The following is a 27,973-nucleotide window of genomic DNA, read 5'->3' on the forward strand; positions in this document are numbered from 1 at the left end:
AGAAAAAAAAGGTAAAGCTTCGCAAAGAATCTATTAGCCCTATACACACACGCTTCTAAAGAGCATTACAACAAAGAACGGTGGAAATCTGAGAGCCACATTGACACCCTTGTACGAAGTCGCACAATATAGTAAATCGATAGACAGCGGTATCAGTCCACTATACACAGCGATGCTGCATGCAAATGGATGAAAGGTTCAACGGAGTCTTGTAACAATCATAGTGCACTTCAACTTGGGGAACAAAGAGCTGCAGGTCGGAAGAAATTTTTCGTCCAGCAGCCACAAAAGCCAGTTCTTGACACTAACTCACCGCGGGCGTTGAAATTTGTAAGTTTTAATCGTTATCGTTGATTATAGAGAGAGAGAGAGAGCAAATGATAAAGGAAAGGTAGGGAGGTTAACCAGGACTGAGCCCGGTTGGCTACCCTACACTGGGGAAAGGGAAAAGGGGACTGAAAGATTAAAAGAAGAAGAGAAAGTCCACTGGGGATATCGTTCGGTCACTCAGTCCGGGTCACAGACGCTGACTCAGTCCAGTAGCCTTCAAATATCGCAGCAGAGCTTTTGTGGCCTTTCGTAGCTGCGATATGCGAGGCCATGGTCCCAAGATCTTCTTCAAGGTGAACGGTGTGCTGTCTAGCTGATTGAGAGCTGTGCAGAGGTCATGTCTTTCGTTTTGAAAAGATGGGCAGTAGCACAGTAGATGTTCTATAGTTTCCTCGGCACCGCAGGCATTACAGTCGGCGCTATCAGTCATTCCAATCAAAAACGTATACGCATTGGTGAATGCGACGCCCAAGCGTAAGCGGCACAGCATTGTTGCCTCATTTCGCTGAAGTCCTGGTAACAGCCGCAGTTGCATAGAGGGGTCGAGGGAATGCAATCGTTCTTGGGTGAATTCAGGTGTATGCCACTTCTCTAATGTCATACGGTGTGCTACCTTGCTTAGGTGTTGGGCTGCATCGGTCCGCGATAAAGGTACAGAAACAAGGGTTGCTCCTTCGTGGGCTTTCCTAGCAGCTTCGTCAGCGAGGTCGTTGCCGGAGATACCGCAATGGCCGGGCAGCCACTGAAACACGACGTCGTGTCCTTTCTCTATCATACAATGGTGCATTTCTCGTATCTCCGACACTAGTTGTTCACGCGACCCGCGACGAAGAGATGACAGAAGACATTGTAAGGCCGCCTTCGAATCGCAGAATATTGCCCACCGATTAGCGGGTTGGTTGTTAATGTAATCAACGGCACCTCGGAGGGCAACAAGCTCCGATCCGGTCGATGTTGTCATGTGAGAAATCTTGTATTGGATGCTAATTGATCGTGATGGTATAACCACTGCGCCGGTGGAGCTGGTCTGAGTGGAAGAGCCATCCGTATATATGTGGACTCGGTCAAAATAGAAAGTGTTCAAACAATCCAGAGCTGCTTGCTTCAGGGCCAAGGTAGGCAGGTCGGTCTTCTTTCTTATTCCTGGTACCGTGAGACGCACTTGAGGTTGTTCTAAACACCACAAAGCTGAGGTTGAACGTGCTGAGGGTGTGAAGCCCGATGGTAGACAGGCACGATGGATGCTGACCTCGTTGGAGAAGGACACCTGCGGTCGTCGTTCTGGCAGGCAGGCAAGAGAGCTTGATTGTATGCGTGAAACATGACGAACATGGGCCCTAAGCGTGTCGATGCTAATGTAAGTCGTGATCGGATGGTCTCGAGCCAATATAATGGTTCCTGCTGTTGAGGCGCTCCGCGGAAGTCCTAGGCAAACACGTAGTGCCTGGGCTTGCACGCTCTGTAGTTCTCGAAGATTTGACTTGCATGTTTTAGCAAGCACGGGAGAACTGTAACGTAGCAATCCGATAAAAAGTGCTCGATATAACTGTAGCATGGAGCCCACTGACGATCCCCATGTTTTCCCGGCGATAAACTTGAAGACATGAACAATAGATGTGAGCTTCTTCCTCAAATGGGCAACGTGAGGGCTCCAAGAGAGGTCCCGGTCCACAATGACACCCAAAAACCAATGATTTCTCTTGTAGGAGATAGGCTGGCCATTAATGCATACTGGATAACGAGACATTGGTTTTCGTGTAAAAGCGACTAACGCACATTTTTCTGTTGAGATGGTAAGGCCTTGTGTATGAAGATAGTGAGATGCCTGTGTTGCTGCTTTCTGCAGCCTTGCGCGAACCTGCAGACGAGTGACCGCTGATGACCAGATGCAGATGTCGTCGGCGTAGATTGAGACACTCACTTTTTCCGGTAGGGATTCGGCCAGCCCAAGAAGCGCGAGGATGAAAAGAATAGGGTTTAGAACCCCACCTTGGGGAACTCCTCGGCATATGTAGTGGTCGGTAGTTGGACCATCTTCCGTAAGTACGAACAAGGACCTTTGTGTCAAGTAGTTTCTGATCCATCGATAAACTCGCCCTCCTAGTTCAATTGTCAAAAGTGCGTCTAGAATGGGTTGATGGGAAACGTTGTCGTAAGCGCCTTTAACGTCCGGAAAGAGCGCTACTGATAATCGTTTCCAAGATTTTTGCTGTTCTACAGATGACACTAAATCGATGACACTGTCAATCGACGAACGGCCTCGTCGAAATCCCGCAATAGAATCAGGGTAAATCTTGTGGTGTTCGAGGTACCATTCGAGACGCATGAGGATCATGCGTTCCATGAGTTTCCCGACGCAGCTAGCAAGTGCTATAGGCCGATACGATGCCAGTTCGAGGGGCGACTTTCCTGCTTTTAGTAGCGGTACCAGGCGGCTGCGTTTCCACTCCTGTGGGACGACACCATCTTGCCATGAACTATTAAAAAGGCTGAGGAGTTTTCTTCGTGCTTCTCGGCCTAGGTGGCGCAAAGCAGTATATGTTATGCCATCGGGCCCTGGTGAAGACGAACACCTACAGAGCGCCATAGCAGCTTCTAACTCTTCCATAGAGAAGGGAGCGTCCATACTGGTATCTCGTGGACCGGGGATGTCGCTTAAAGCCATCTCAGGGACTAAAACTGTGCCGCCGGTGATTTTCGCGCAAAATTCCTCTGCGACGTCTATCTCACGGCGGTTTTGATAGAGAGCAAGGGCGTTAAAAGGGTGTCGTTGCTGGGGTCTTGAGCAAAGACCCCGTAAGGTACGCCACACACGGGACAATGGCTTGCGGGGGTCTAGTGACTCGCAAAAGCATTTCCATCTTTGATCCGCTAGCGTATCCATTCGGCGTCTTATCTTCTTTTGCATTCGCCGAGCTTCTCTGAGGTCAAGAATTGACTTTGTGCGCCTGTACCTCCTTTCAGCACGGCGACGTATTGTACGAAGCCTTTCCAATTCAATTGTTGATTATAATTTCTATTGCCCTGCCAGTGGTTAACTGCGCGTATTTCTTCTCTTTCGTGACATTAATAGATTAGGAAGGCTGTGAAAATACGCTATTTTTATTGGCTCAAGGCTCCATTGGCGCGCTCCAATAATGAAGATGCCCCGTATTAGTGCTTTCGGAAAGCTATATCCGTAGGCAAGGAGCTTGCAGGGACGCTGGCGAGGTCGGCTGCACCCATTAGAATAAGTTGAAGCGAAACAGAAGAAATGGAAAAAGCAGAGGAAAAGCTGCGAAACAAAGCGCAGTGGCAGCCAAAGCGCAGCAGGCAGAACCATCAACACTGAGCGGCTGCTGACGAAAGATGGCACCTTGCGTTGGGAGTTGGTGGGGGGGGGGGGGAGAGGGGGGCGAGGAGCTTCTGCGCAGAAGCGAAACGATACCTATGGATCCGCTTGCGCGAAACAATACCTGTGGTTCCAGCAAACATAGAATAAAAGTGAATGTCGAATGCAGTACATCGCATGAAGATAAACACGTTCGTGAATTGGTTTTCGCCGTGCTGCGAATTGGGAGTGCTCGTTGGTCCATTAGGGCCCTTGCTGACACTGGTCGTAAGCGTCTGGCGAAGTGAAGGTGTTCTTGAAGAAGTCCACAAGCCAGCGGAGTGTGCACAGGCGGGCGTAACTGCCCTGACCGCACCTGTTGGTCGTATCATCCCAGTCAATACCGAGGGCGAGGATGCCGTACCGCACACTCGTCAGGTTCTTCTTCAGAGTGCACAACTGCAGGGAAACAGGTGGAAAAAGTAGTAGTGGTTCTCACTTCGCGTAAGAGAGGTGCATTTTGGGCTTAAGTAGGGTATACGTAACGTCTCAATAATATAATGAAAACTCCTTGTGGGGAACAGTGTGGTGCGTTTCAGGAAACGAAACTGTTTTTTTTTTTTTTATTGCGATGAAGGCTTGCCCTTAAGGCATAATTGTTGGAGCGTATATGTGTATTATATGTGTGCTGTGAGGCCTGTGTTGTGTATGAATTGAAGCAGTGTTTTGTGAAATCTGTTATCATGTATCCAGCGGTCATAGCTGGTTGTCACATTGTAGCGGAGGCCGGCTTGCAGTAGGTGACGCGAGCGTTCCGAACTTAAACCCGTACATGTCCATATTAGGTGGTATGCATCTGATTCCACCACAGGAACGGAGCAAAAACTCCCACAGCGCGAAAACACATGTCAGCGTAAGTGGAAAAGCGCGCGGCGCTGCCGTACCATGCCATACAAACCAGCCCAAGTCTAAACTTTCTTGCGTATTACAAATCAGGAATAGCGTGAATGTCCTGCTGAATAGCAAATTGTCGATTCGTAATACTAGTTGATGGTCTATTAGGGTAGAATTGGAGTGCAAACACTTACTGTGTTGGAGAGTTGACGCGGGCGGAAAATTTCACTTCAGGTGGCATATTACAAAAACATTTTAGCTATGCAAATTATCCTAACCAGTTCTACTACTTTACTAGTGTCCCTGTCGATGCTTCTTAGCATTTTCTGTTCGTACTATAATTTCAACACGACTGCCTAAATAAATGGCGACGTGACTTACTCCTTTTCAGACGCAATAGGTTATCGACCATTTATTTCCTTCTTTATTTGGGGACTCTAACAGCCCAGGAAACAATCTACACCAATAGATTTCTGATGCAGCACAAGCACATTCCCAGAAGGCCAGCGCTTTGGGTTCACCTTGTAGCGGTAGGATTTGCTGTCGTCGTACGTGAGGACCCTTTGCAATTTGTCGCATGCCGACATCACTCCTGTGTGGCGAGCCACCCCGTATATCGTGTTGTATTCCGGGTTCTTGCACACCTACAGGAAAGGAACATGTGTAGTCAGCCGCAGCCGGCCAATTTCTCCCACTGCGAACACTAATATACTACGGAAACTTGAAGCGACGGCTTCAATTGGCGGAAGATGCCAAGTGCGAGTCAGTTACCGCATTGATGTTTCCAGAGATTTCTAAGGTTAACTGTATCCTCCGAGCATATTATTTCATTACCAGACATATGACTTACGTTTGCTCTCCTGATGTGATGAGATTCATCGATGATTGAAAAAAAAGGTGCAATGCACAAGAATGCCGACTAACAATGCTGAGCGCTGAGTACAAAACACAATGACATTGGACAGCGGCAAAAGAACTCCAGATGGCTGAGATGAGACAGGTATTACAGACAAATGGGAAACTCGTTGCAGCTATTGAAGTTACCGATGCACAATGTACGTGGGTGACGAAATCCTTTGGCGACTTTCTTTTCAGTCAAAGTTTGTGGTTGCGCTATTAAAGGTGTCGGTATACGCTTGTCTAGTCCTTCACTCTGGAATCATGGTGAACTGTCGGTAAACATGTCAAAATTACATAATTTCGTGCCACAGCGGAGCTAGTGGCTATGCAAAAAACTCAAACAATTAAAGTGATCAATTATGTAACTTAACTTTAAGGGCTATAAATTGAAAACTAATTAAGCATTTATTTATTCTAAAGTCATTCAATGTCAAATCTTTTCACGTAAAGACCGCAATCACTGCTCAAAACAAGCGTAAGCTAATTATTGTGTGTGGCATTGAAAGAATAACATGCCTTTCGATAGCGTTGGCAAAACGCAATGCATGGAACTTTCAGTTAAACACGTTGGTGGCGAGAAAGCGATAGGTTTCCTAGGCGATTTTTCTGCTGTGCCACAAGCTGCATTGTTTTCACTTGACATGTGCGATAAAGTGTTTCACCGTTGTCTATATTTGTTTTAAAGTGTTATCGTAGATACCTGGGCATATATTGAGCGAGCTTTTGCCGAATAAATTTGGGTTGCGAGTCATCACTCGTGGTGTCTGCTGTTGTGTTGTCCGTGTATTTTTCGTGCTGTTCCCTTTACCATTATTCTATTCATCAATAGTCTGCGCACTTAAGGCATAGGAGGCACGATGCACAAGCAGAGGGTGTAACTGCTAGGGTGTTCCTCCTCTCTTATTTGCTCTCAGGCCCACCTCTTTCCGCTTAGGCCATAAAGCTAGCTCTTTGTTGATTGAACGCCGCGATCAATAATTCATTTACGCGCAGCTAAATACCGGTAGTTTTGTTCTTTGCTATGACGTCACCAAACACGTGCAAGCAAGCCGTGTGAACAGAGATGTGCACACGGTTATGGAAGAGGCAACGATGGCTTTAGCGACGATTCCCTCACCACGGCCACGCTTCCGTAGAAGGAGGGTGGTTGGTCCACTCCACACAGCGTGTCGAAAGTGTAGTCGTCGCCGTCATACGTATACCACTTGCCGTGGAACGGTATATATCTTTAACCATAATATTTCGAACTTTCGCACTTTTTACGCGGCATCTGAAAGACCTCTGTGTTTGAATTTTTTGTATGACAAAACGGTGCTAGCAGCAAAATGAGTCCGCATAGAAGAATATGGCAAGAAAATGCCCAGCTGCGAAGCATATTAATATAACGGTATCATCTTCTCACAGCCGTGGACACAGCTGCACCGAGAAAGATATGACTGAGGTGGGTTCACTGAGGTCACTGACGGGGTTGCTTAGCACGTTTGACTTCTTTTTTTTAATGTGTTAACAATTACGCCTGCTGCACGCCAATCCTTTTGGCATGTTTTAATGCCTGGTGATCCCGTCTCGACAGTTTGAAGGCGCTGTTTTATCAATAATGTCATTCTTGACGATCTGGTGCGCTCGTTTTAGTACGCTAACGCCAACTGACATGGTATTATCAGCAGCCCCTATGCGGTCGCAGCGTTCGGTTGTGCCCCTTAAAAACGGATGCAAATCAGTGAGCGAGAAGACGGAGCCGTCCAGTGGACCCAGGTTTTTTTCAACATGCCTAAATAGGAGCAAAACCAATTAACAGAAAAGCTGCAGTATACAGCGCTTCTGGGTAGGGAAGCACACCGACAATGCGGTACACCAGTTTGAAGCAATCGTATGGTAATTTGCTCAGGTAGCCCACCTGCACATGGAAAAGGAGCTTCAACGAAGGCATTGTCCGGTTGGTGCCACTATACCGATGGACGTCAGCTAGCGCCGAACAAAGTTTTGTACGCTCCGCCATCAAAGACCGCGCTGGAGGTCCAAGCAAAGGCGTCACTGAGGGGCAGTCCTGTGAAGTGGCGTCACCACAGTTAGTTCCGTGAACTGTGGGCGGCCAAGCACCCACCGAGATGCAGCGGGGTCAATGAGAGAGGCGCACTGCCCGCCCACACTTAGAAAGCTGTAGGTCAACAGTATTGAAAACAGGCCACCGGGATGAGTAGGCAGAAGCTGCACATAAAAGAAGGAGATTGGATGAACGCAATGTCCGATAGGTCACAACAAATGCTATTTTTCGCTAAATGCCTAAAGCGTCGTCATGAACGGAAACGTGCAGCAAATGAAGATATATAGGCACAGTGATGGACGGAAATAAACACCGTTCATGTCCCCCAAAACAAAGGGTACTACCAAAAAAACTGATATATCCTACGTTTGCGCTGAAATGTGGATGCAGCTATTCTCAAGACGCCATCAGATGGATTGGCCCTCAATGTCCTGTACTAGTGGTGTAATAAAAGTCAACAAAATCGCATCAATTGTTCATAGTGCAGCAGCATAAATGGCGTACAGAGACGCGAAGTGCTTAAGCAAGCCACGTGGTGAAATTTCAAACACCTGACTGGTTTAAAAACATCTGAGATCGTTATCTTGCCGATAGCGTAGATATCGCTTGCATTTACCTTTTTTTTCTGATCTGCCCTTAACGCGTACGTTTTTTTGTTGGTTTATTTCAATTGTGGTAAATATATTTCTTGACTTCAAGAAATAAAGAAATAGGTCAACTATATTTTTTAACCTTTTTTTGGTGTGTCTTTTTCATGTTTCGCGATGTAATATTTATGATTCCGCGAATATTTCAATTGTCTAAGCTACAGTAACTGGACGCGTCATCGCGACGTTTGTATAGAAGTTTCAGAGCTTATAGGGCCAAATTGAAAGACATCAAGTATACTAGTCTGTCGCTGCCCGCACTTGTGAAATATTTTGCGCGACACAACTGCAGCGAATCGATTTGTTCTGTAAAAAGGTCTACGAAGGAGCGTAACGAGCAACACTTGTTAGGCGCCGAATACAGGATAAAGTATTAAAGTAGCTCACGAATGTGAAAGATGGTAATACCGTGAGGATATGTTTATTGAGTATGGAGTGACTTATTTCATACTTTATTAGGGTCCTAGAACAACACCATAGATTTAGGTGTGATCAATAATTGCGTCAACCATTCCGGATATTTCGCACTGCCAAACGTCTTTTGTGGCTTCGCCATTCACAAGCAAGCAAATGCTGCTTGTCAAGACAAGAAAGCATACTAAGCTGCCCCACACATTGTTTCTCCTGTTACCACTCTGCGCCCCGATAGTTAGGAGCTCCTACACTGCATAGTCATTGCAGCAGCACTTGCCTCCACTATAGCTTTTGAAAGCATTTAAAATTTTGAGCACAATTCCAACATTTCGGTTCCAAACGCAAGTATTCTTTTCGTGATTTTCTATTTGGCGCTTTCGAATATTTCGTCAGATTAAATAGTCTATGCAAACGTCTCACCTATGCGAACCTATGCTTGCGGTCCATCTGCTTCTGTAAGTGGTTGCTGTAAGCGACTGCCGCTTAGAAGTACTTCGGTATTTCAGCAACTCAAATTGTCCACAAGGTGAAAACTATGTGCTGTGGCTTCCTAAACTGCCACCGATCAAGCTTCCCGGCAGTTGGGAGGAGTCGAAAAAGTACAGTGCCCACTCCTCGTACAGCACATCGGTGCTGGACAAGGAGGTGTCAGCGGAGAAAAGTGGCCGTAACTGGTGTCTGAGTTTTTATGAAACTAATAAATGTTACGTTCTTTTCCTGCTTGTGTCCCAACGCACTGCACTGTTTGATTTCAGGAACTGCCGAAAATTGGGTCGAATATTGCGCATGCCGTTAATGTTACAAAAGGAATGTCGACCGGGTTAGCAGGGATCACTGCTTGGAACACGCGCGTGTTAACTTCTGAAGCGAGACTTCCATTAAAGAAGAGAGAAACGTGGTCGTCTCGCGCTGAATCGGAGAACGGTAGACGGAAGGAGGAAGCGCGAAATACTAACTCATGAACGTGCACGAACTATGTTTGAGCTGATCGCTCTGCTAAAAGACAGTCGCTCGCTTTTGTTCTCCGCAAAGCACGCAACCACGGTGCAACCTTGGACCGCCGGATATGCGGGCGGCAGGTGAAGACCGGTCTGTCAACGTGTGGGGACACGGACGCGCAGCGGTTGAGGCCGACGTAGAGTCCCGCGTTTCTCGCAGCATTGCCGTAATGGCGCTCCGATACTTCCACGCGGCCGACTACTGCGTGCTGGTGGTTGTGCTGGGCATCTCGTCGTTCATAGGCGTGTACTTCGCCTGGAAAGACCGCCGCAGCACCAACAAAAAGGATTTCTTCGGGGGAAGTAGGCAGCTACAGGTGAGAAACAAAAGAAAAGTTCGCGAAATGTTGCCGCTCCGCGAGTAAGCATCATTCACGAGGGCACCCGTTGTCTCTGTGTTACCCGTTTTACAGCGAACACCCGCTATGAACTTCAATGTGGTAGTTAGCCGGACGTGTTCACACGACGTTATAACCTTGCGAGCAGCGCGAGAACGGGACTATAGGTTAGCGAAAAGAGATGAGACGGGTGCTAGTTATTTCTGTTATTTGTTTTGCAACACCGCAGACCACTGGGTGGTCCAATGTGGAAGGGTCGTAAGAAATCCAGAATAACAAGAGAAGAAAACCAAGAAAATTTTGAAAAAAAAGAAGTGTAACAAAGCTGAGCAATACAAGTAGAAATAAGCAATCCTTAATGTAACACTCCATTTCGCAAACAAAACAATTTCCACCAAATATACGTGAATACAGCGTGTTGGCTCTGGAACAATCCTAGAAAACAAACTATATTTAAGTGTATTCGTCTTAACGAAAATTGGAACCAGCAATGTTTCGCGAATGTGCCTGGTTTTCCTTGTGTTGAGAGGCCTAACACATTTTGGTAAGCCTAAGGTAATACTTTCTTGTAAGACATTTAAATAAAAATGACAATAGGAAAATTCTTCGGCGCAATTCCAACTAATTCATATTGTGTTGTTGCATTAACATAGACGGTGAGTCAGCTCTTCCTTACTTATTTAAAATGAACCGTACCGCCTTTCTTAAAACGCGCTTTAGCTCTCTGATACCTTTTTTATTGATGGGGTCCTAGAGAAAAGCGGCATGTCGAGATTTGCCCTAGTACAAGACTTATAGGCTAATTGATTGGAGGCAGAAGGTGCCGATCTGAGTTTTCTCTTAAGCAACCACAACTTACATATTGCTGAAGGACATATAGTGGATATATGGGAGGACCGGATGTGATTTGTTGCTCAACAAAGCACCGAGGTATCTGAATGGCGCAACTTCCATTATCCCGCGCTTTTTATCAGAATGTGTTAGCAGAATGTGTTATCAGAATGTATCAAATAACACCTTGGGTTATTCTTCCTTGTTGCTTACACCAACACACTTTTAGTCTTATCCAGTGCCATGTCCCAAGGAGTGCACGACTGATCAATTGCCTGTAAATTTTTTTGCAAAATCATGTTTTCATTAAAAGCGGAAATAAAAAAAACACAATAATCTGCAACTACTCTAATGCACACAGCACCATGATTTACATCTACTAGGTCATTTATATAAGTTAGTAAAAGTAGTGACTTTCTTGGAGCACATTGTTACTAACATTTAACAAAACAGAAGGGGGTTCGAAATTTTTACAAATTGTCTTTATGTCTGAGTTAGGCATTCATCCATCTATCTATAGAGCACATACATCCTATTCATTCTAATTTTTGCAGTAACTTGTCATGCGGCACATTCTCAAACGCTTTTGATAAGTACAAAACCAGCACATGAAGCTGACCTTGAACGTCGAGAGCGCATGCGAATTCATGTAATGTTTGATACCATCTGTGTAACTGTTCATATATGTTTTCTGAAACCTTGATATTATGGGTGGCAAGATTTTTCGCGTGTTGGAGAATTCAAGAATGTGTTATGAAATGACGTGTTATAGCAGCTTGCAGCATGTGCTTGTGATATATACGGCTGCATTGAATGACTAATCAAGGAAAAACTGATTGCCAGATCAATTATGGCAAATCAGTTTTGTGGAAGCCCGCAAAGTGGAGGAAAGTAGGTGAAAGGGAAAATTAACACCGACCAAATTTGTAGCACGAAGCTACGAAGAGAACCCTTACAAGTTTCTCAGAAAGGAAGCCTCGCAGTTGAAGAAAAATTCGGCCGGGTCCAGGACTCGAACCCGGGACCAACGCCTACCCGATCGGCTACCCGATTGCAAAGCAAGGGCGAATTAATTATATGTTCAATTATGTCCAAAGATCAGTTACTTGCTGTGACCATAAACGGCCCGCTCTCATTGGCAAGAAATGCTGGAGCCACACCTATTTAACTGCAAAAAGGTCAATAACGCATAGTTAGCGCCTTGAAAGAAGTTTTAGAAGTTACGAGAATAGCGGATATTTACCAGAGCGCAGTAACTATGTTCTGTGGTTATACGTGGCATTCTAATCTTTTTACGAAGTGCCCTTGATTTTTACGTCGTCACAAACTGTTGTGTAAGGTTGTATAATATTGTACGGTGGACTTTGCTCCCTTGAACTACGAGTCGATTACGAGTAACTGCTCTATATTCTGAAATGACACTTCTTGCTGCGCAAATGATATGTTGTGACGTACCGCACGCCCATTTGAACTCGATGGGAACTCTGCGTTAGCGCTTTCGAACCCATATTTACCTTACACGTTGATAGCGTATCTCTTTCTTTGTGTCTGTTTTAGCGGGCCAGCTTTGTTACGTGCGGTCACTGTCTTTTATTTTTCTCGTTTGTTTCTCTTAGCAAGAAGGAGTAACGGGCATCACTCATGATGTCAACCTCTCCTGCACGCGCATTTAATAATAATAATAATAATAATAAAAATAGATAAACTCGTCACTGTAGACATAGGTTTTCTGAAACCTTGCTCTTATTGGTGGCAAAATTTTCCGCTTGCTTAAGAATTCAAGAGTGTGCGAGGGTCACTCAAATGAAAACTGACTCTGTGTGTGACTGTAATGTGGAGTTAACTTTTAGTTTTAATGCATCGAACTTAATTATTTTTTCTATACGTCTGCGCGAAAAGGAGTAGCAGGCGCCAATTTAAGGCGACATCTCCTAAGTACCATATCATAAAAAAAAAAACTAAAATGTTTTTTTTCATTCTTTATTGCAAAGAGATGGCACAAAGCTATATTACTTTTCAAAATAATCTTTCTCACGCTCAACACAAGTTTGCCAGCAGTTACAAAGTGCCTGTATTTCCATGGAAAAGAATTCGTTTGGGAATGTGCACACCCATACTCGTGCACCACGTTGCGCTCACTCTTCATCAGAACGAAACTTGTTGCCGCCTAGGGCCTCTTCCAGTGGTCAGAACACATGGATGTCACTCAGGCCAAAATCTGGTGAGTACGGTTGATGCGGAAGACACTCAGACTGCAGGTCTGTTATTATCGTAACTGTTAAGCTTTGGAGTTTCACGTACCAGAACCGCGACATGATTAATAAACACACCGTAGTAGAGGGTTCTGGATAAGTTTTGACCACCTGGGGTTCTTTAGCGTGCACCAAATGGACGGCACGTGGGCTTTTGGGCATTTCGCCCCCATCGAAATGCGGCCGCCGTGGACGGGATTTGATTCTACGCCCTCGGGCTCATCCACGCAACGCCATAGCTACTACGCCACCACGTTGGTATGTTTCAGCTATGTACGGGTCGCATGAGGGCCGTATATTGTCATGTTGCAACAGAACACCTGCAGAAAGCAATCCACAGCGTTTCGATTTGATTGCCGGTCTAAAATGAGTATTTAGGAGGTCAGAGGATGATTCACTAGTGATAGTGGTCCCTCGCGACGTGTATTGTTCCAAGATGGCGCTTTTTTCGTCCCAAAAGGGGATCAGCATAGCCTTTTCTGCTGGTGGTTTTGGTGGGAGTTTCTTTGGTTTAGGTGATGATGGATGACGCCATTCCTTACCCGCTTTCTTCGTTTCTGGTGGGTGGTAGTGAACCAAGGTTCCGTCCCCGGTTACGATTCTTGCAAGGAAGGTATCCCCTTCGTGGTCAAAGTGCTGCAGAAGTTGTTCATACGCATCAACACGTAGCTGTTTCAGTTCAGGAGTTAGCAGCTAGGGCATCCATCTTGCAGACACATCGTGAAATCCGAGGACATCATGTATAGTGTGGTATGCTGAACCCTAATTGATGCTTACACTTTCTGCAATGTCATCCAACGTCATTCGGCGATTTCCAATCATGATGGCTTCAACGGCTGCAATGTTTCTTGGAGTCACAATGGGATGTGCCTAACCCGGACGATGTGCACTGGTGACGGACGTTACACCGTTTGCGAATTTGCTACCGTAGACATGCCGCTGGGACGCACGTGCATCACCATACTGGACCTTCGATGCGCAATAAATTTTGATAGGCTTCAACCTTCACTATACCGAAATCGAATCTCAGAACGCTGTGCATCCCCGTTGCAAGTTGCTAGTGGGGCGAAAATTTTGACACTGTTGCTGCGCCGGTGTATCTGCAGCTTCGCGATGCCGCCACCTAGTGAACATTCGGGGCACTGTTAGGAACATGTGTGCCAACGTTACAGCTATGCTACTGGCACCATCTTCCCTTTTTTTGTTACACATTTGCTGCTTTTCATTTGACTGTTATATGAGGAAATTACGTGTATTAGCAGTTAGCAGCATGTGCTTGTGAGGGATATAGGTCTGTATTTATTGAACGATAAGTGGTAGCCCTTTTTTGTGAGTGAAAGCAATCCTCTTAATGCGCCAGTCGTCTGGAATTTCCCCTGAGCTCATGGAGTACTTCGAAAAATCTGTCAGAAACAGTGCTCTCTGTTCAGCGTACATCTTCAAGAAGTAATTCGGAATGCCCATCGGATCCGGCCCGTTTTTTTTTTTCAGTAATGTTAAGCAGCCTAGATACAACACCTAACACCTTCTTTAGTTACCGTTGCCAGTGCCCCTGTCATGTGTTCCCTGAATATTAGTCTTATTTTCACGCTGTTCGTAACATTGTATCTGTTATGGCTTGTTCGCATTGGGACACAGCGTCTACAGCGGCGCGCCATGTTTCGCCACCGAATCGCCGTGTATTTCACATTGTTCACCCTTCGCGCCGCCGGATGCTGCCGCCAGCTCTCGAAATACCCTGAGAACAAAGAGCACGCAATTTTTTTCCCTGTCGCTAGCTGCCCAGTATACATTGCGGTTACACTAACACTGCCTGCTCACTTTCTTTTTTCAGTTTTGTACACACGCGTGAAGTTGCGCGCTTTTGTTTTTCGCTTCCGTTCGTTCTTTGCAACAGCATATTTGTGCTTGGCATGCCACTTGTGAAGAATCGAGTGACTTCTCACAGGTTTTGTTAACAGCTCTACTGTCGCGGCAGTTGACACGACCTTTTGAAAAAATTCCAATATGCCGAGCTCTAAAACTGTCAGCGCCATTTGCAGAGTACCGCGATGGAAGGCTCACTTGCTGGTTCGCGTACTGATTGATATTGTCGCCTGGTAGTGAAGTATAAAGAACACAGTAGCAATACTCTGGAAGATGAAACTAATTTTTATTGGGCGAACCTGTGTCCACATAAATAGCCTAAACTTAAAGAACGGCGACAGCGCCGAACACAGTCGGCGATCGTCAAAATCTTATCTGCGGGTCAAGCGCGTCGGCTTTTATACGTCAGTCGTCGAATGTTCCAGAGTAATCGCTGGGACCCGCGTGCCTGCCACAAAGTTCGACACCATTCGCGTCGGGCATACATGTAATCAAACAGCGGATAGAATTTTCGATAACATTCTAGAAACCTTCGATGTATGTAGGCGCGTCCTGTGCTGAGCGATAACATTTGTTAGGCGGTGAAACCTGGTCACCAGATAAAGATAAAAAATTGGAGGACGCTTAAGCTTCGCCTTCAAGAGTGGGACGCGACAGCGTTCCCGTCGACCCGCCAAGGGGTATAAGACAATGTGCTACGGCACAGCGATCACTTACGATGCGCCCCGCATCGGACTTAGCGCCCACCTATCACGCGGTGAGCGTCGAGCAACGCAGCGTTCGGCGCGGCAACGAATCGTGCGCCTGAGCGAACGGAACGAACCAAAGAACTCGGTGTCTCGGAGGGGAAACGATCTACGCCAGCCAAACGTCGCGATCGGCACGGGCAGAGAGATAGATAGTAATCTAAAGAAAGGACCGGGAGCACGGCGAAGCGTCGTCAGGGGAGAGGGAGTCCCGCGACGCGCCTGGTAGCGGTCCCAATGCGCGCGCGGTGCGCCTCCTGTCGGGGCAGCGCCGTACATTGAGAGGAGGGGGTCTTCTGTGTTTGCCGCAAGATGGCTCTGCGTGTGCGGAAAGCGCAGAAGAAGTGCAGCGGAAACGCACTTCGCAACTCGTGTAATTGTGACTTCTGTACGTTACATGTTCATAATTACCGATATACACCGCAGTATAACTTTCCACGGCTCGTTTCGAAGGCAACACCGCATTCACTAGAGGCGCGTTTGCACCGCTTGGAAGCATCGAACTCGCGGCCGAGTGGTAGCGTCTCCGTCTCACACTCCGAAGACCCTGGTTCGATTCCCACCGGGCCAATCTTGGAAGTTGCTTTTTATTTATGAAGCGCCTGCCATGATTTATCGCTCACGGTCAACGCCGCAAACGCCGACACCGACGCCGACACCGACGACACCGGCTTTTCTGCGACACGAGCTCCTTAACGCTATCGCGTTAAAAAGTACACGTGTCAATATGCGCGAGGGATTCTGGCAGCAGCTGCGGCTAAAATAGGTCGTGAACTAACGCTCGAGGAGAGGGCCCTTTCGGCGAGATTCACCACAGCTAAATTGGATTACGCGTGGCTCCGATGCCGTAAGTCAGAGTGAAAGGGTTACGCTGCATTCGGCACAAGCTCTATTCGTCGCCATACCACTAACCAGCTGCAAAAGAAAGCACTCCTGGCTACCTGCCCTTACTCTCGACCAGCGCAATGTCCCGCTGTGAGTAAGGCACTGCCATGCGACGCCTCCGTTCTCACCGATATAGTGGCAACTATCCTCTAATTTCGATATCGGAGATCATCAACCTTGAAGCGCAGTATTTCCGGCATGCGTGATACAATTATACATAGATGAGGTGATGTGTGGCGACAGCTACATTTTTAAGAGATTTACCACTTGTGTGCTAGGCTCGCAGCTACAGCATAACAGTTATTCAAGGCTTCTGATGAGCAGCTGTTTTCCTATCTTCACCTTCCCTCCACTCTCTTGAAATGGTACCATACGTACTCTGGTAATTCAAAATGTTTTCCGCAAGATTCACATGTAAAACAAGTAGATTCCACATTCTTTTGGCACAATTTGAACAAGAACAATGTTCTAAGCGTTTGGAATTACCCAAACACGTGACTAAAATTCTAGTAAGGGTGGAGTGAAAACTGGGAAAAAGCGGAAGGACCAATGAGACGATGCATTTTTCACAACTAAGACATGCCTTGAACATCATTTTATTTTGTATTTCTTGTGCAGATGTGTCCGGTGGCAATGTCCATGATAGCCAGTTTCATGTCGGCGATCGCCATCTTGGGCATACCGGCAGAAAACTTCCTCAATGGCTCCCAGTTCATGATCAGCTTCATCAGCATCATCATCGCCAGCGTTCTGGCAGCTCAAGTGTTTATGCCCGTGTTCTACGATATGGACATGATCAGTGTGAACCAGGTATGCTAGTTGCTCGAAGACCATTGCACTAAAGATACACTGACAATAAATTTTGTACATTTTGTTTCTTTCATTGGCGGTTGCCTGTTTCACTTCTCATATAATACTGCAATATAAAAATATATATGGCGAAGTGTATTTCTAAGTGCATCTGCACCTTTTCACTTTACTTTTTTTTTATGAGTGGTAAAACAGGGTTCATCTTCCTGTTATGCTAGGAAATAGTCTATTTATTTGCTCCTTATGAATGGCGGTCCCAGAGAGAAGAGTCGACGGCAATTTTTGAAGACGTTAGGTCTGCCTACAGCTGACAGTGCCACTTTCACCGGTCACAGCTGCTTACGCGTTTCACCCGACGTCTCTTAATGGCACACGAATTGCTTGCCGGAGTCCGCTCGGAGTCTACTCAGCGACGACGTTCGCAACAACGTAGTCGTCACGGCACATGGCCCGTATTTAAATTTTGTGATCACTGTGGCGCGCTAATCTCCATTGCACGCCGTAATGTGACGTGCCTTGTCTTCACAAATATTCATTAGTGCTTGCCCTTTCTCTTGCAGTACCTGGAGAAGCGGTTCAATTCTGTGGTGATCCGAAAGTTTGCTTCCGCCTTGATTGTGATAGAAATGGTAACGTGCGGATAGATAAAAAAAAAAAAACGCGCAGTGGTGTAAAACTCGAATCTCACTCTTATAACACACTTCTTTTTATTGCAGTGTTTCTTCATGGGAGTAGTGCTCTACGGCCCATCACTTGCACTTGGGTCGGGTGAGTTCCTTCTCTGTGATAGACATCGAGCACTGTGTGCCGCTGTAGTTCGTGGGATGGATAACTGATAGCTTCGGCCGCAATAAAGAACACATCTAATCTCTCCACCGTTAACCATACTATTAGCCGACGACAGCGTTCACGCAAAAAAATAGGTGAATAGTTGGAACATCTGGATACAAAGGATTGATTCATCGGCTGCCTGAGCCATTGATTTGATTGCTTTAAATGATCATATCATTTATCACTTGTGTCAACTCAGAAAAATGTATAGACACGAAAAACTGGAGGGCGTAGCCTGTTTTTTTGTGTCCATTTGTTTTTTTTTTTGCTTGATTCTTTATTAGCCAGCTCTGAAGGCGCTCCGGAAGCACCACGTGTTTTTCCTCGGTGCAGCGATGGCTCACATTGCCCGATTTCAAGTCGCCCACTTCGCATTCGCAAAAGCTGAACTGGAAGAAGAACTCATGCAAAGTCAACTCCCTTAAAGTGATGATTAAATGAGGTCTCAGACTGTGCTTACGCATATTTTTCTTGTTATTTTTTGTTTTTGTTTTCTCGCTTTTGTTGCGAGAACCTTTTGAAAGGTGTTACGCTGACTCGAACATGAAAAAGCAACACTGAACAAAACCAATGAAGGGCGGTGCGGCATAACACATCCTTCTATTCTTGGCTATTTTCTATTCATCTGTGCACAGGCTTAGGATAGATCCCGACGAATAAACGTCTCCCTCCGTGACTCACTTTCATCGTCACCTATGCCAAAACGCGGCTTCTTTCGCTGGCGCCGGAAGAACCGCCGCGGTGCTACTCGACATCCCACCCATATTGGTCACAGCCTTACAGGTGGTCGCAGTGGCAACGTAGGCAACATCATTCAGATTCTAGTAGATGTATTTGAACACATTCGCCTTTTGAACCAAACAGAGAGGCCGTAGCAGCAACTCTATGAGCGAATCAATTAAAACAATATCGCGAACACATTGCGGAATTATCATCCCTGCTCTCGCTATCACGGTGTTACTCGGTATGACACAAGAACGAAAAGCGAAACCGAGCATGGCTAAATTCCGGGCGCGAACTACTGGGACACAAGCAAAGGCACAAGAAAAGACAGGAACGGGTACTACTTGCGAGTGCTACTTGCTTGTGTCCCAGTTGTTCGCGCTCTGAATTTAGCCACGCTTCGATACCAACTCGCCCATTTTTCACTTTTGAGCGAAACCGAGGTTAAAAAGGCAAAGAAATCTTGGCTTTAAAACTAGAGACATTACATCTTTGTGCAACATCATTGAAGGGTAGTGGATGTAATGATAGTACTAATTATCTTTGATGTGCCAACTGTTTAATGCAGTGACGGGTCTTCCAGTGTGGCTCTCCATTGTGCTGAACGGAAGTGTTTGCGCCTTTTACACAACACTAGTGAGTACTCCCGCTTTCCTCGCCCTTCAATTTTCACCTGGGCAACGATTTTTCAATCATGCGGGTGTCATACACGTACAATGACGCAACCGGGCGTATACTGAATTAAAAAGTTTAAATTACTGACACTTAAGTCGTGACCATCGAGTGCAATGCTTTTCCTCGTTCCAAGGAAATGGAAGCGTTAGTCCGTCTCTGTATTCGTGGGCCGAATTTACAAAACACTTTGTTCGTAAGTACCACTTTTGTTGAAAATATCTCGAACATGCAGATTGGCTTCGGTTTTCTATTAAGAACACGTCTCTTTTAAGAACGTTTTGTGAAGGTCGATATAATGCGTGATTACACCTATAACTGCGAGAGAGAGGCCATAAGGGAAAGACAAGGAGGTTGATCAGGCTGAGCCCTGTATGCTATACACTGGAGAAGGGGAAAAGGGCATTGAAAGAGAAGAAGAACGGAGTTCACAGTTTCCACTGTTACGCACACAAGCGTTCACCACTGAGTCAGTCACAGGTCGTCATACAGGTTGGTGCATTTCAAGAAACGCAGCAGTGCCTTTGTGTTCTTGCACCTAGCAGACGCACGAATCCACGGGCCCAAGACCTTCTCCTCTGTGAAATAACGGTCTTCTAAGTGCTCCAAAGCTGCGCGAAGGGCACTCCTCTCTCTTCTTTTGTAGGTAGGGCAGTCACGCAAGAAATGTTTGGTCGTTTCTTCGACACCGCATCTGCTGCAATTGGAATCGACTGTCTGCCATTCCAATTAGCAATGAGTAGACGTTTCTAAAGGAACCTCGTACTCGCAAGCGGTACCGTAGCGTTTCTTCCCGCCGCGGTTATAACCATGTAAAAGTTGCACTTTCATATTCGGGTCCATGACATATAGGCGCCGGTTGGTGAACTCCGGTGTGTGTCATTTCCTTACAGTAATAATATGGGCAAGACCGCTGAGGTCCCGCACTGCGTCCGTTCCCGAAAATAGTATCGATGTGTTTTCACATACTTCATGCACCTCATGGGCAGCTTTGTCGGCACTTTCATTGCCATTATTATTGCAGTGCCCAGGTAGCCACTGAATTACAATGTTGTGGCCTCCATACACCGCTAGATGGTAGCGTAATCGTATCTCTGCTACCATTTGTTCATGTGCGCTGTGGCGCAGAACTGATCAGAGTGATTGCAGGGCTGCCTTTGAATCACAGTATATATAAAGCCCAGTGATTTGGTGATAGTTGCTGCACATATTGCAGTGGGCTACGGAGAGAAGAAAGTGCGGATCCTGTCGGTGTTTTGTCGTGGCTGATCTTGAACATCTTGCAGATTACCATCGATGGGATAACTACCACACAATTACACATGGTTAGAGTCGAAGAGCCATCTGTGTAAACATGAACGCGATTGGAATATAAATCATGCAATAGATGTAGAGCGGCTTGATTCAGGGCACAAGTTAGCAAGTCGGACTTCTTTCGAACTCCTGGAATGGAAAGCCACACTTGCGGCTGCCGGAGACACCACAGAGGACAAGGTTATCTTGCTGCAGGCATAAAATCGGATGGAAGAGAGGATCGGTACGAGGCTAAAAATTTACATCTGGTCTACTTTCCGAAAGAGAAGCAAGGCGTTCATACTGTAGTCGGGAAAGGCGTCGAAGATAATTTCTAAGGGAAGTTCTGTGACGATATATGTACTGATGGGATGTTCCTTGGCGATCGCAATAGCTGCAGCTGTTGAAGAGCATCGTGGTAGACCAAGAAATGTTCTAAGAGCTTGAGCTTGTATGCTCTCAAGCACTCTGTGATTTTTCCTCCAGGTGCTTGACAGCACTGGACTGCTGTAACGCAATAAACCCATGAAGAGCGCTCTGTACAGTTAAAGCATATAGAACACACCGATGTTCCTCATGCTTTTTCAGCAATGGCTTTGAAAAGGTGTCTGATTGAGAGGAGTCGCTTTCTTAGGTAGGATACATGGGGGCTCCAGAAGTAGTCATGGTCGACGATCATTCCTAAAAATCTATAGGTTCTCTTGTACAAAATAGGTTGGCCATTAATAGGCACCGGTTATCCAGTCATCGATTTTCGCGTGAAAGCGACTAATGCGTACTTTTCTGTTGAAATTCTGAGGCCTTGTCTCTCAATATGAGTAGACGTCATTGCGGCCTTTTGTAACCTTGCGCGAACCTGCGGCCGAGTTAGTGCTGACGCCCAGATGCTGATGTCATCTGCGTAAATTGAGATGACCGACTGTAGCAGGAATTCCGCCAGCCCAATCAAAGCCAGGCTGAATTAAACCGGGCTCAAAATGCCACCTTGTGGAACTCCATGGCTGTTGTAGTGGTCGAATGTTTGACCATCATCGGTAGATCCGTATCATCAGGTAGAGCCGTATCAACCGAAAACTGAGGCCTCCGATTGCAGCAGCCACGAGCGTGCCAAGAATGGCTTCGTGAGAAACATTATCATACGCACCCATCACATTTGAAAATAGCGCTACAGAGAGGCGTTTGGATGATTTCTGTTGGTGAATCGAAGACACAAGATCAACGACGTTGATGACCGACGAGCGGCCACGTCGAAAAGCTGTCGTCGCGTCTGGATAAACATTGAAGTGTTCAAGAAACCACTCGAGGCGCGTGAGGATCATCCTTTCTGTGAACTTGCCAACACAGATGGCGAGAGCAATATTACACCTATGTGATATGCAAAGCACAAGCGAAAAAAACTTCACCCAATAAATAGATACCTTTGTATGTGCTTGAATTAGGAAGGAACAGCGCCAACTAAGACGATCACACGAGGGGAGAACGACACAGGACAAGCGCTTGTCCTGTGTCGTTCTCCCCTCGTGTGATCGTCTTAGTTGGCGCTGTTCCTTCCTAATTCAAGTATGCACCATCTAGCCCAAATGAATGTTCTCCTGAACTATGTTGTATGTGCTAAGCCAGAAGAAGTGGTACTCCATAAAGGTCTAAGCCGGAGCATTGCTCCGTAAAAAGAACAATTTAATTTTATGTTGCAACTTCTGATCCTGAATTCGGAAAGAAATTTCTTAAATTTTATTTTACGTAAAAGCGGATGCCGGTCACTCGTGATGTTGGACACAGTATTAGTAAAGGCGGCTCGCCAATGGCAAAGTACATCTACGAACGAGAATTTGTGCATTCAGCTCTCGTGCCTGTATTAAAGAAAAAAACAGTCGTAATTACGCTAAGACTGTTCGTAAGAACAGGCGGAAGCCAATCGTGACGTTCGATATACTCGTATCTTTAGCGAAGGCAGCCGGCCAACGGCAAGCACCTCTTACGAACGAAAAGTCTTGTGAATTCGGGCCCCGGGCCGAATTAAGAAAGCTTTTCTTTCGTAAGAGCTATTTGCCATCGGACAATTACATTCGCTAATGATTTGTCCTGCATCAGGGTTGATGGGACTTTGCTCTTAACGATTAATTTATCCTAAGAGCTGTTTCTGAATGCCAGCACTATCTCTTTGTGTTTTACGCTGATATAGGGCTATCGCCCTAGCCCTCGACCATTTCCCATTGCGTATTTTCATTTAAGGAGTATAGCACGCGAGTAACAGCACTGGTTGCGCCATCACGTGAAGCTGAGTTCAGCTAAAAATACATTTAGATGAATTTTCCGGCTAGTGTCATGCACTCGAAACAAGAATCTTGTGCTTTTTTTTTTTCCATACGGTGAGAACACTCTGGCGGTGAAAGCATGAGTATCACCTTGTGACTGACAAAAGAAAAAAAATATTTGCCGCTACAACCCTGCTTCTGGCGGCTATTTCTTCGGTGCCGTGGTATTCTCGAAACGGCAATACGATACGAACAAGCTATAGCTGCGTTTTGTTTATTCCATGTAGACACGACTATTCCTCATACGAACTTGTGCCGGCCACTCACAATGGGGAACAGTTGTATAACCTTTCTTTCTTTTTGTTATTTGGTGGACTTGCGCTTTATGATCTTAGTGAGTACTTGAGGGAGTTCCCATTTCTAATGCTGGCACTGTTCACACTTTTCATAGCCTATGCTGAACATTGATGGCGGAAACTTTTTAGCCTGATGCGTAGTTCCCTTAAAACAGTGTATATACACTAGGGATGTGTATATACTCCTAATTCGCAGGGAGGCATCAAAGCCGTCGTTTGGACTGACGTCATGCAGATTATGCTGATGATTTTTGGACTCCTCATTGTCTCCGTCAAGGTACTCCTGTTTCTTTTTGGGTGGGGTGTTATCATATACAGGGTTAAATTTCGATGAGCAACGCAAGGTGAAAGTAAAACTGTTACGCTCAACAACGGGGTTAACCATGGCTGCTTAAAAACATTTAGTCTTCAGAAACACAAAGATTACGTCACGTTAAAATGTGACAGCGGGTGTTTTGATATGCGCGGTATCCTTGCATGAGACAGAAATCGCATCCCACTGGAGCAATGGGCTTCTACAATATAGTATATCTCCTGTTCTTGTTGACTTTTGCTTTCTTTCTTGCCAACCGGCGTATGTTATCTGGCGTGACATGAATGTCGACTGCATATAATTGGCACGGTCAATCAAAAGAGTGATTGTGCTTACTGAGCCGCCGTATCGGTGCCTTGGGTAGGTGAGTTTCCGCGCGGGTTCGTGAGTTACTGCTTTCGCATGATTTGTGGCTGCAATCCTTCTTATCGCTTGTTGCGTTCTTCACGCCTCTTTGTGAGATTTACTGTGGTTTTCACGTTTCCAGAAAAGAGTTGTCTATGTCGACTATATTGAAGAGAGCCCATGCTTTTCTTTGAGGGTCTTGTGTTATGATGATTTCATATCAAGGATATTGTTATTCAATATAGCGAACATTCATTAGCGCACCGAGAATGTTTCCCTGAGAAAAGGGAGGAGGCACAATTGTCTCGAGGAACTACGTTGCTATTAAAAAGAACTGAACCTACTGGCACAATATATATACATATACTATAGACATAAGCGTGTCATGACTCGTGCTCCCTTTAACCTTTACTTTAACTATCGTTTATTATCTTTTTAGATTTATTGTTAAACACCGGTTGGATGTTTAAAAATTACGTTTATTTAAGGTTAACTCGAAAATGTCAACGAAAGCGTCCATGGCTACCTTACGCTCGGTTGGATAAGGAGCAAGCTGGGCTGGTTGACTTTTGCAATTTGGTGTGAGAGGTTGAGAGAGAGAGAGAGAGAGAATTGCAACTTCCAAAACACCCCCGCCGGGGCACTATTGCTAACATTATCCTGGACTTCCTATTTGCTTTTGGTGCTCATTTAAGGGCTGTCGCAAGCAAAGCGAAATGCAAGCAAAGGTGAATGACAATGGCTTCATGACTTCCTAAATGGTAAATTGGACTCCTTGCGGAATACCTGCCTTTAGACTGTATGAATAGCACGCCAAACATTGTGGGCGTCAGTTTGCTTCCTCAGTGTTGGCTACCCATTTTGACAACTAAGCTAAGGGCAACAATACTATGGGAGCTGATTGAACTCTACCTGGAAGTAGACTTCTCAGCGTTGCTACGTTGCTAGAGAGGAACAATGAACTGAACAGCCTTTGTTTTTTTATTTGTGTATGTGTCTGCTGTTTCAGGGCTTCATTTTGACTGGTGGGCCTAATGAAGTTTTCAACACTGTCAGCAAACACGGACTACTTGAATTTTTTGAGTAGGTATAAAATCCGTTTTTTCTTTACCGCAAAAGCCTTGCATCCTCGAATGGAGGTGCTGTGTTTACATACCTGGTGTTTGCATGTCAGCATAGCTTGCGAACGGCGTTCTGTACAAACCTAAACATTGCCTGAAGTTAAAGTTGTGAACGCCCTGTGTGGTGCGTGAGCATTAAGTAATATTACATGTTGCGTGAAATGAAAACAAGGACAATCCTATGCATCGAATTTAGTTGTATGCCATTTGACATGCCAGTTCACGATAGATTCGCTCCATGTAGATTTCAATATGCATATTGGATTTGTGCAATTTTGCTATTCATCTCGAGGTTTTCTTCTTATGATCTCGAGGTAAATCGTCCTGGTAACTGTAGCTAGCTCGCTGCCTATGAACATACCTACTTAATGCGGAGACATGGCTGCTAGCTCAAGGTAACGATTTGTTCTGCTCTCCTTTGCGACGCCTAGCATGAGCTTGGACTTTCAGAAGACGTTCACCTTCTGGAGTGTCGTGTTTGGGACCGGGATCAATTGGATGACAGGATTCTGCACCAACCAGATCATGGTCCAACGCTACTGCAGCGTCAGCTCGACTCGCAAGGCGCGCACGTAAGTTTGTGCCCTGGCGCATGCATCGTTCGATAGCATACATAATTTTGTATCAGCGCAATTTTGTGGCACGTTATGGCTGCCGAGAACGCCGCCGCAGTGTAGAACGCCGCAATTACGAGTCGTAATGACTGCAGCTATAGAAGGTGTTCCGCGAAACACTACCGTGTTTCAATTGCTAAATATAAGAACTATGAGAGAAAATGTTAATTCATGCTGGACAACCTTTAAGGCAACGTCCGTCATTGAAAGTGGGCGGCAGCAGTCTACTGGTAAGCGAGTTAGCCCATGCCGTTAATTTAAAGCGAATAACACCACCTAAATGTTAATATTGTGTCATTGAGACCGGTCAAGGCTGACTATGTATTGATACGATTCTCGATGTAGCGCGCTGGCGCGCTACATCGCCGGTGTGCTACATCGAGGCACCTTCCCCTTTTTGAATGAGCAGCGACGCCTTGCGCATGCCATGGCAGTCGCTTCTCTCTAAGTAGCGACAGCCGTCGAGCGAGGGCACCACACACCTTGCAAACGAAGAAACATTACCACGCTTGCTGGAGCTTCAGCAGCTTTTGAAGCGGTAGTTAGAAATAACTCAGCAGGCAATGCAGGTATCCCCTGTACGCGCAAGGTAAAAGATCGCAGAGCAAGTACCAGAACGTTCCGCCACAGACAGCAGCCTTTACACCGATCAATGCAGGTTGTAGCATAAGTGCCATGGGAATCGCAATGGCAGGGGATTTGCACACGGAATACGTGAGAACAATACGCCACACATACAACCGAAGCTGTAGGCGGTGCAATAGCAAGTGGCCAACCTAACAGGATCGTAATTGAAACGGATCATATTTTTACCAGAGCTGTAGGAAATTCAAAACTGGAAATGTATTATACATTAGCGTACATAATGAGGTATCTAAGAAGTTGAATGGCAGAATTCCTCAACCAAGTCACGCAAGATATAGTCATAAGAAGGATTACAACAATAAAACGTCAACAAAGTTATAACGTCGTTGGATTTTGTGCCTAAACAAAGTGCGCGCTAACATTGAAATGCTATTGCAATAAGATATGCACTCATCGTGACGCGTTGTGCGTGATTTTTTCTTTGCGACATCGCGTTTTTGCTCTCTACCGAATTCTGTTGTCGTGTGAGCCCACACATTTAGAAAGATTGAAGTGCTGGCTAGCCTTCTTGCGGTATTATTGTTTTTTTTTACCTTCTATATCCAACTCCATTATGCAGATTTGTTGAAGATGAGCTTAAATATGCCTAAACGATTGATTGATCGAGTAATTCCACCCAACACACGGTACAGTAGTGTTCTCACATTTCGCCCTAATTGCAACGCTGATGCCGCAGAAGGGATCGAACCGGTGACCTCGTGCTCGGTAGCGGAACACCATAGCCATTGAGCAACTGCGACTGGTTTTCGTGTGGCGCAAGCAATTACTCCAACACAAAGGAGGTCGCTTTAGAGTGCGCTTTTGTTATTGATGTCCACACGTTCCCGTAATGTTTAGTTCTAACGCTGTAAGACATAAAAATACGGCTGTAAAAATAGAAAGAACGACTCCCTTTGTATACGTGGCGTAATTCGTTGCACAGCATCCAGAAACTTTCTCAAGCCGCTCTTTCAGACTAGTTAATTCAAAAGTAAGCCATTGCGACATAAAAACTATGCCTGTTCCGAAGGTAGCCGTCGCTGGAGACGTTCGTTGTCAGTTCCCTGAATTTCCGAACATAATGACAAAAGCAGTGACTGTCGCACTACATTCCTGTGGTTCCACTTTTTGTCATATTTAGCTAGGGATTCACTCCTCGCCATACCACGTTTTTACATGAGAGGCTCCGACTTACGGCGCCGTTTCTCGGAGGAAACTTCCTCTCGACACTTTTTACCCTCTATGCTTGAGATTCTTAGTAGTACATTGTGTAGGTGCAAGTGTACGTGCAGGCGCGCATGCGTGCGTGTGTGCCTTATTACATGCATCTCCAATCTCATCTAGAATAGCGTGCTACGCCTATGGCCAGGCAGGCATGTCCAGCACTCGTTGCGCAATGCCCATCTCTCTCCCAATTGCAGGGCGCTATACATCAACATGGTCGGAATCATAGCAATATTGACGACTTCCTCGCTATGTGGCCTGCTGCTCTTCGCGCTCTATCATCACTGTGACCCGGTCAAGGCCTCCATAATTAGCAAGTACGACCAGGCAAGTTAAG

The 27,973-nt window shown here is 45.9% G+C and overlaps 2 protein-coding genes across 7 annotated transcripts in view; one reads left to right on the forward strand and one right to left on the reverse strand.

Annotated features, from left to right (window-relative positions):
• Nucleotides 1-27,973, reverse strand: part of LOC135903794 (uncharacterized) — a 468,489-nt gene that overhangs the window by 36,103 nt on the left and 404,413 nt on the right. The window contains exons 1-3 of one of the 6 annotated variants that reach the window (XM_065434199.2): nt 7,539-7,564; nt 7,332-7,481; nt 5,056-5,178 (exon numbers count right to left, since the gene is read on the reverse strand). The exons of the other annotated variants lie outside the window; for them this stretch is intronic. Of the exons in view, the coding sequence (XP_065290271.1) occupies nt 5,056-5,178; nt 7,332-7,433 (225 nt within the window). The 5' untranslated portion in view covers nt 7,434-7,481; nt 7,539-7,564. Of the gene's footprint in view, nt 1-5,055; nt 5,179-7,331; nt 7,482-7,538; nt 7,565-27,973 lie in introns of those variants that run through there. 6 annotated transcript variants of the gene reach the window in all.
• On the forward strand, nt 9,657-27,972 carry LOC135903797 (sodium-coupled monocarboxylate transporter 1-like). Its single transcript, XM_065434217.2, has 9 exons — nt 9,657-9,854; nt 17,074-17,265; nt 17,826-17,894; nt 17,982-18,033; nt 19,388-19,455; nt 23,592-23,672; nt 25,063-25,136; nt 25,606-25,746; nt 27,834-27,972. The coding sequence occupies exons 1-9, from the start codon at nt 9,708-9,710 to the stop codon at nt 27,970-27,972; spliced, it is 963 nt and encodes a 320-aa protein (XP_065290289.2). The 5' UTR covers nt 9,657-9,707.

Source organism: Dermacentor albipictus, chromosome 4 (assembly GCF_038994185.2).
Source record: "Dermacentor albipictus isolate Rhodes 1998 colony chromosome 4, USDA_Dalb.pri_finalv2, whole genome shotgun sequence".
NCBI classification, from domain to species: domain Eukaryota; kingdom Metazoa; phylum Arthropoda; class Arachnida; order Ixodida; family Ixodidae; genus Dermacentor; species Dermacentor albipictus.

Excerpts from the sequence above, each read along its gene's own strand:
- LOC135903797 (XM_065434217.2), top strand. The coding sequence starts at position 9,708 with ATGGCGCTCCGATACTTCCACGCGGCCGACTACTGCGTGCTGGTGGTT. Across the intron at positions 9,855-17,073 it reads GGGGAAGTAGGCAGCTACAG|ATGTGTCCGGTGGCAATGTC; the intron begins GTGAGAAACAAA and ends TTTCTTGTGCAG. Across the intron at positions 25,137-25,605 it reads GGACTACTTGAATTTTTTGA|CATGAGCTTGGACTTTCAGA; the intron begins GTAGGTATAAAA and ends TGCGACGCCTAG.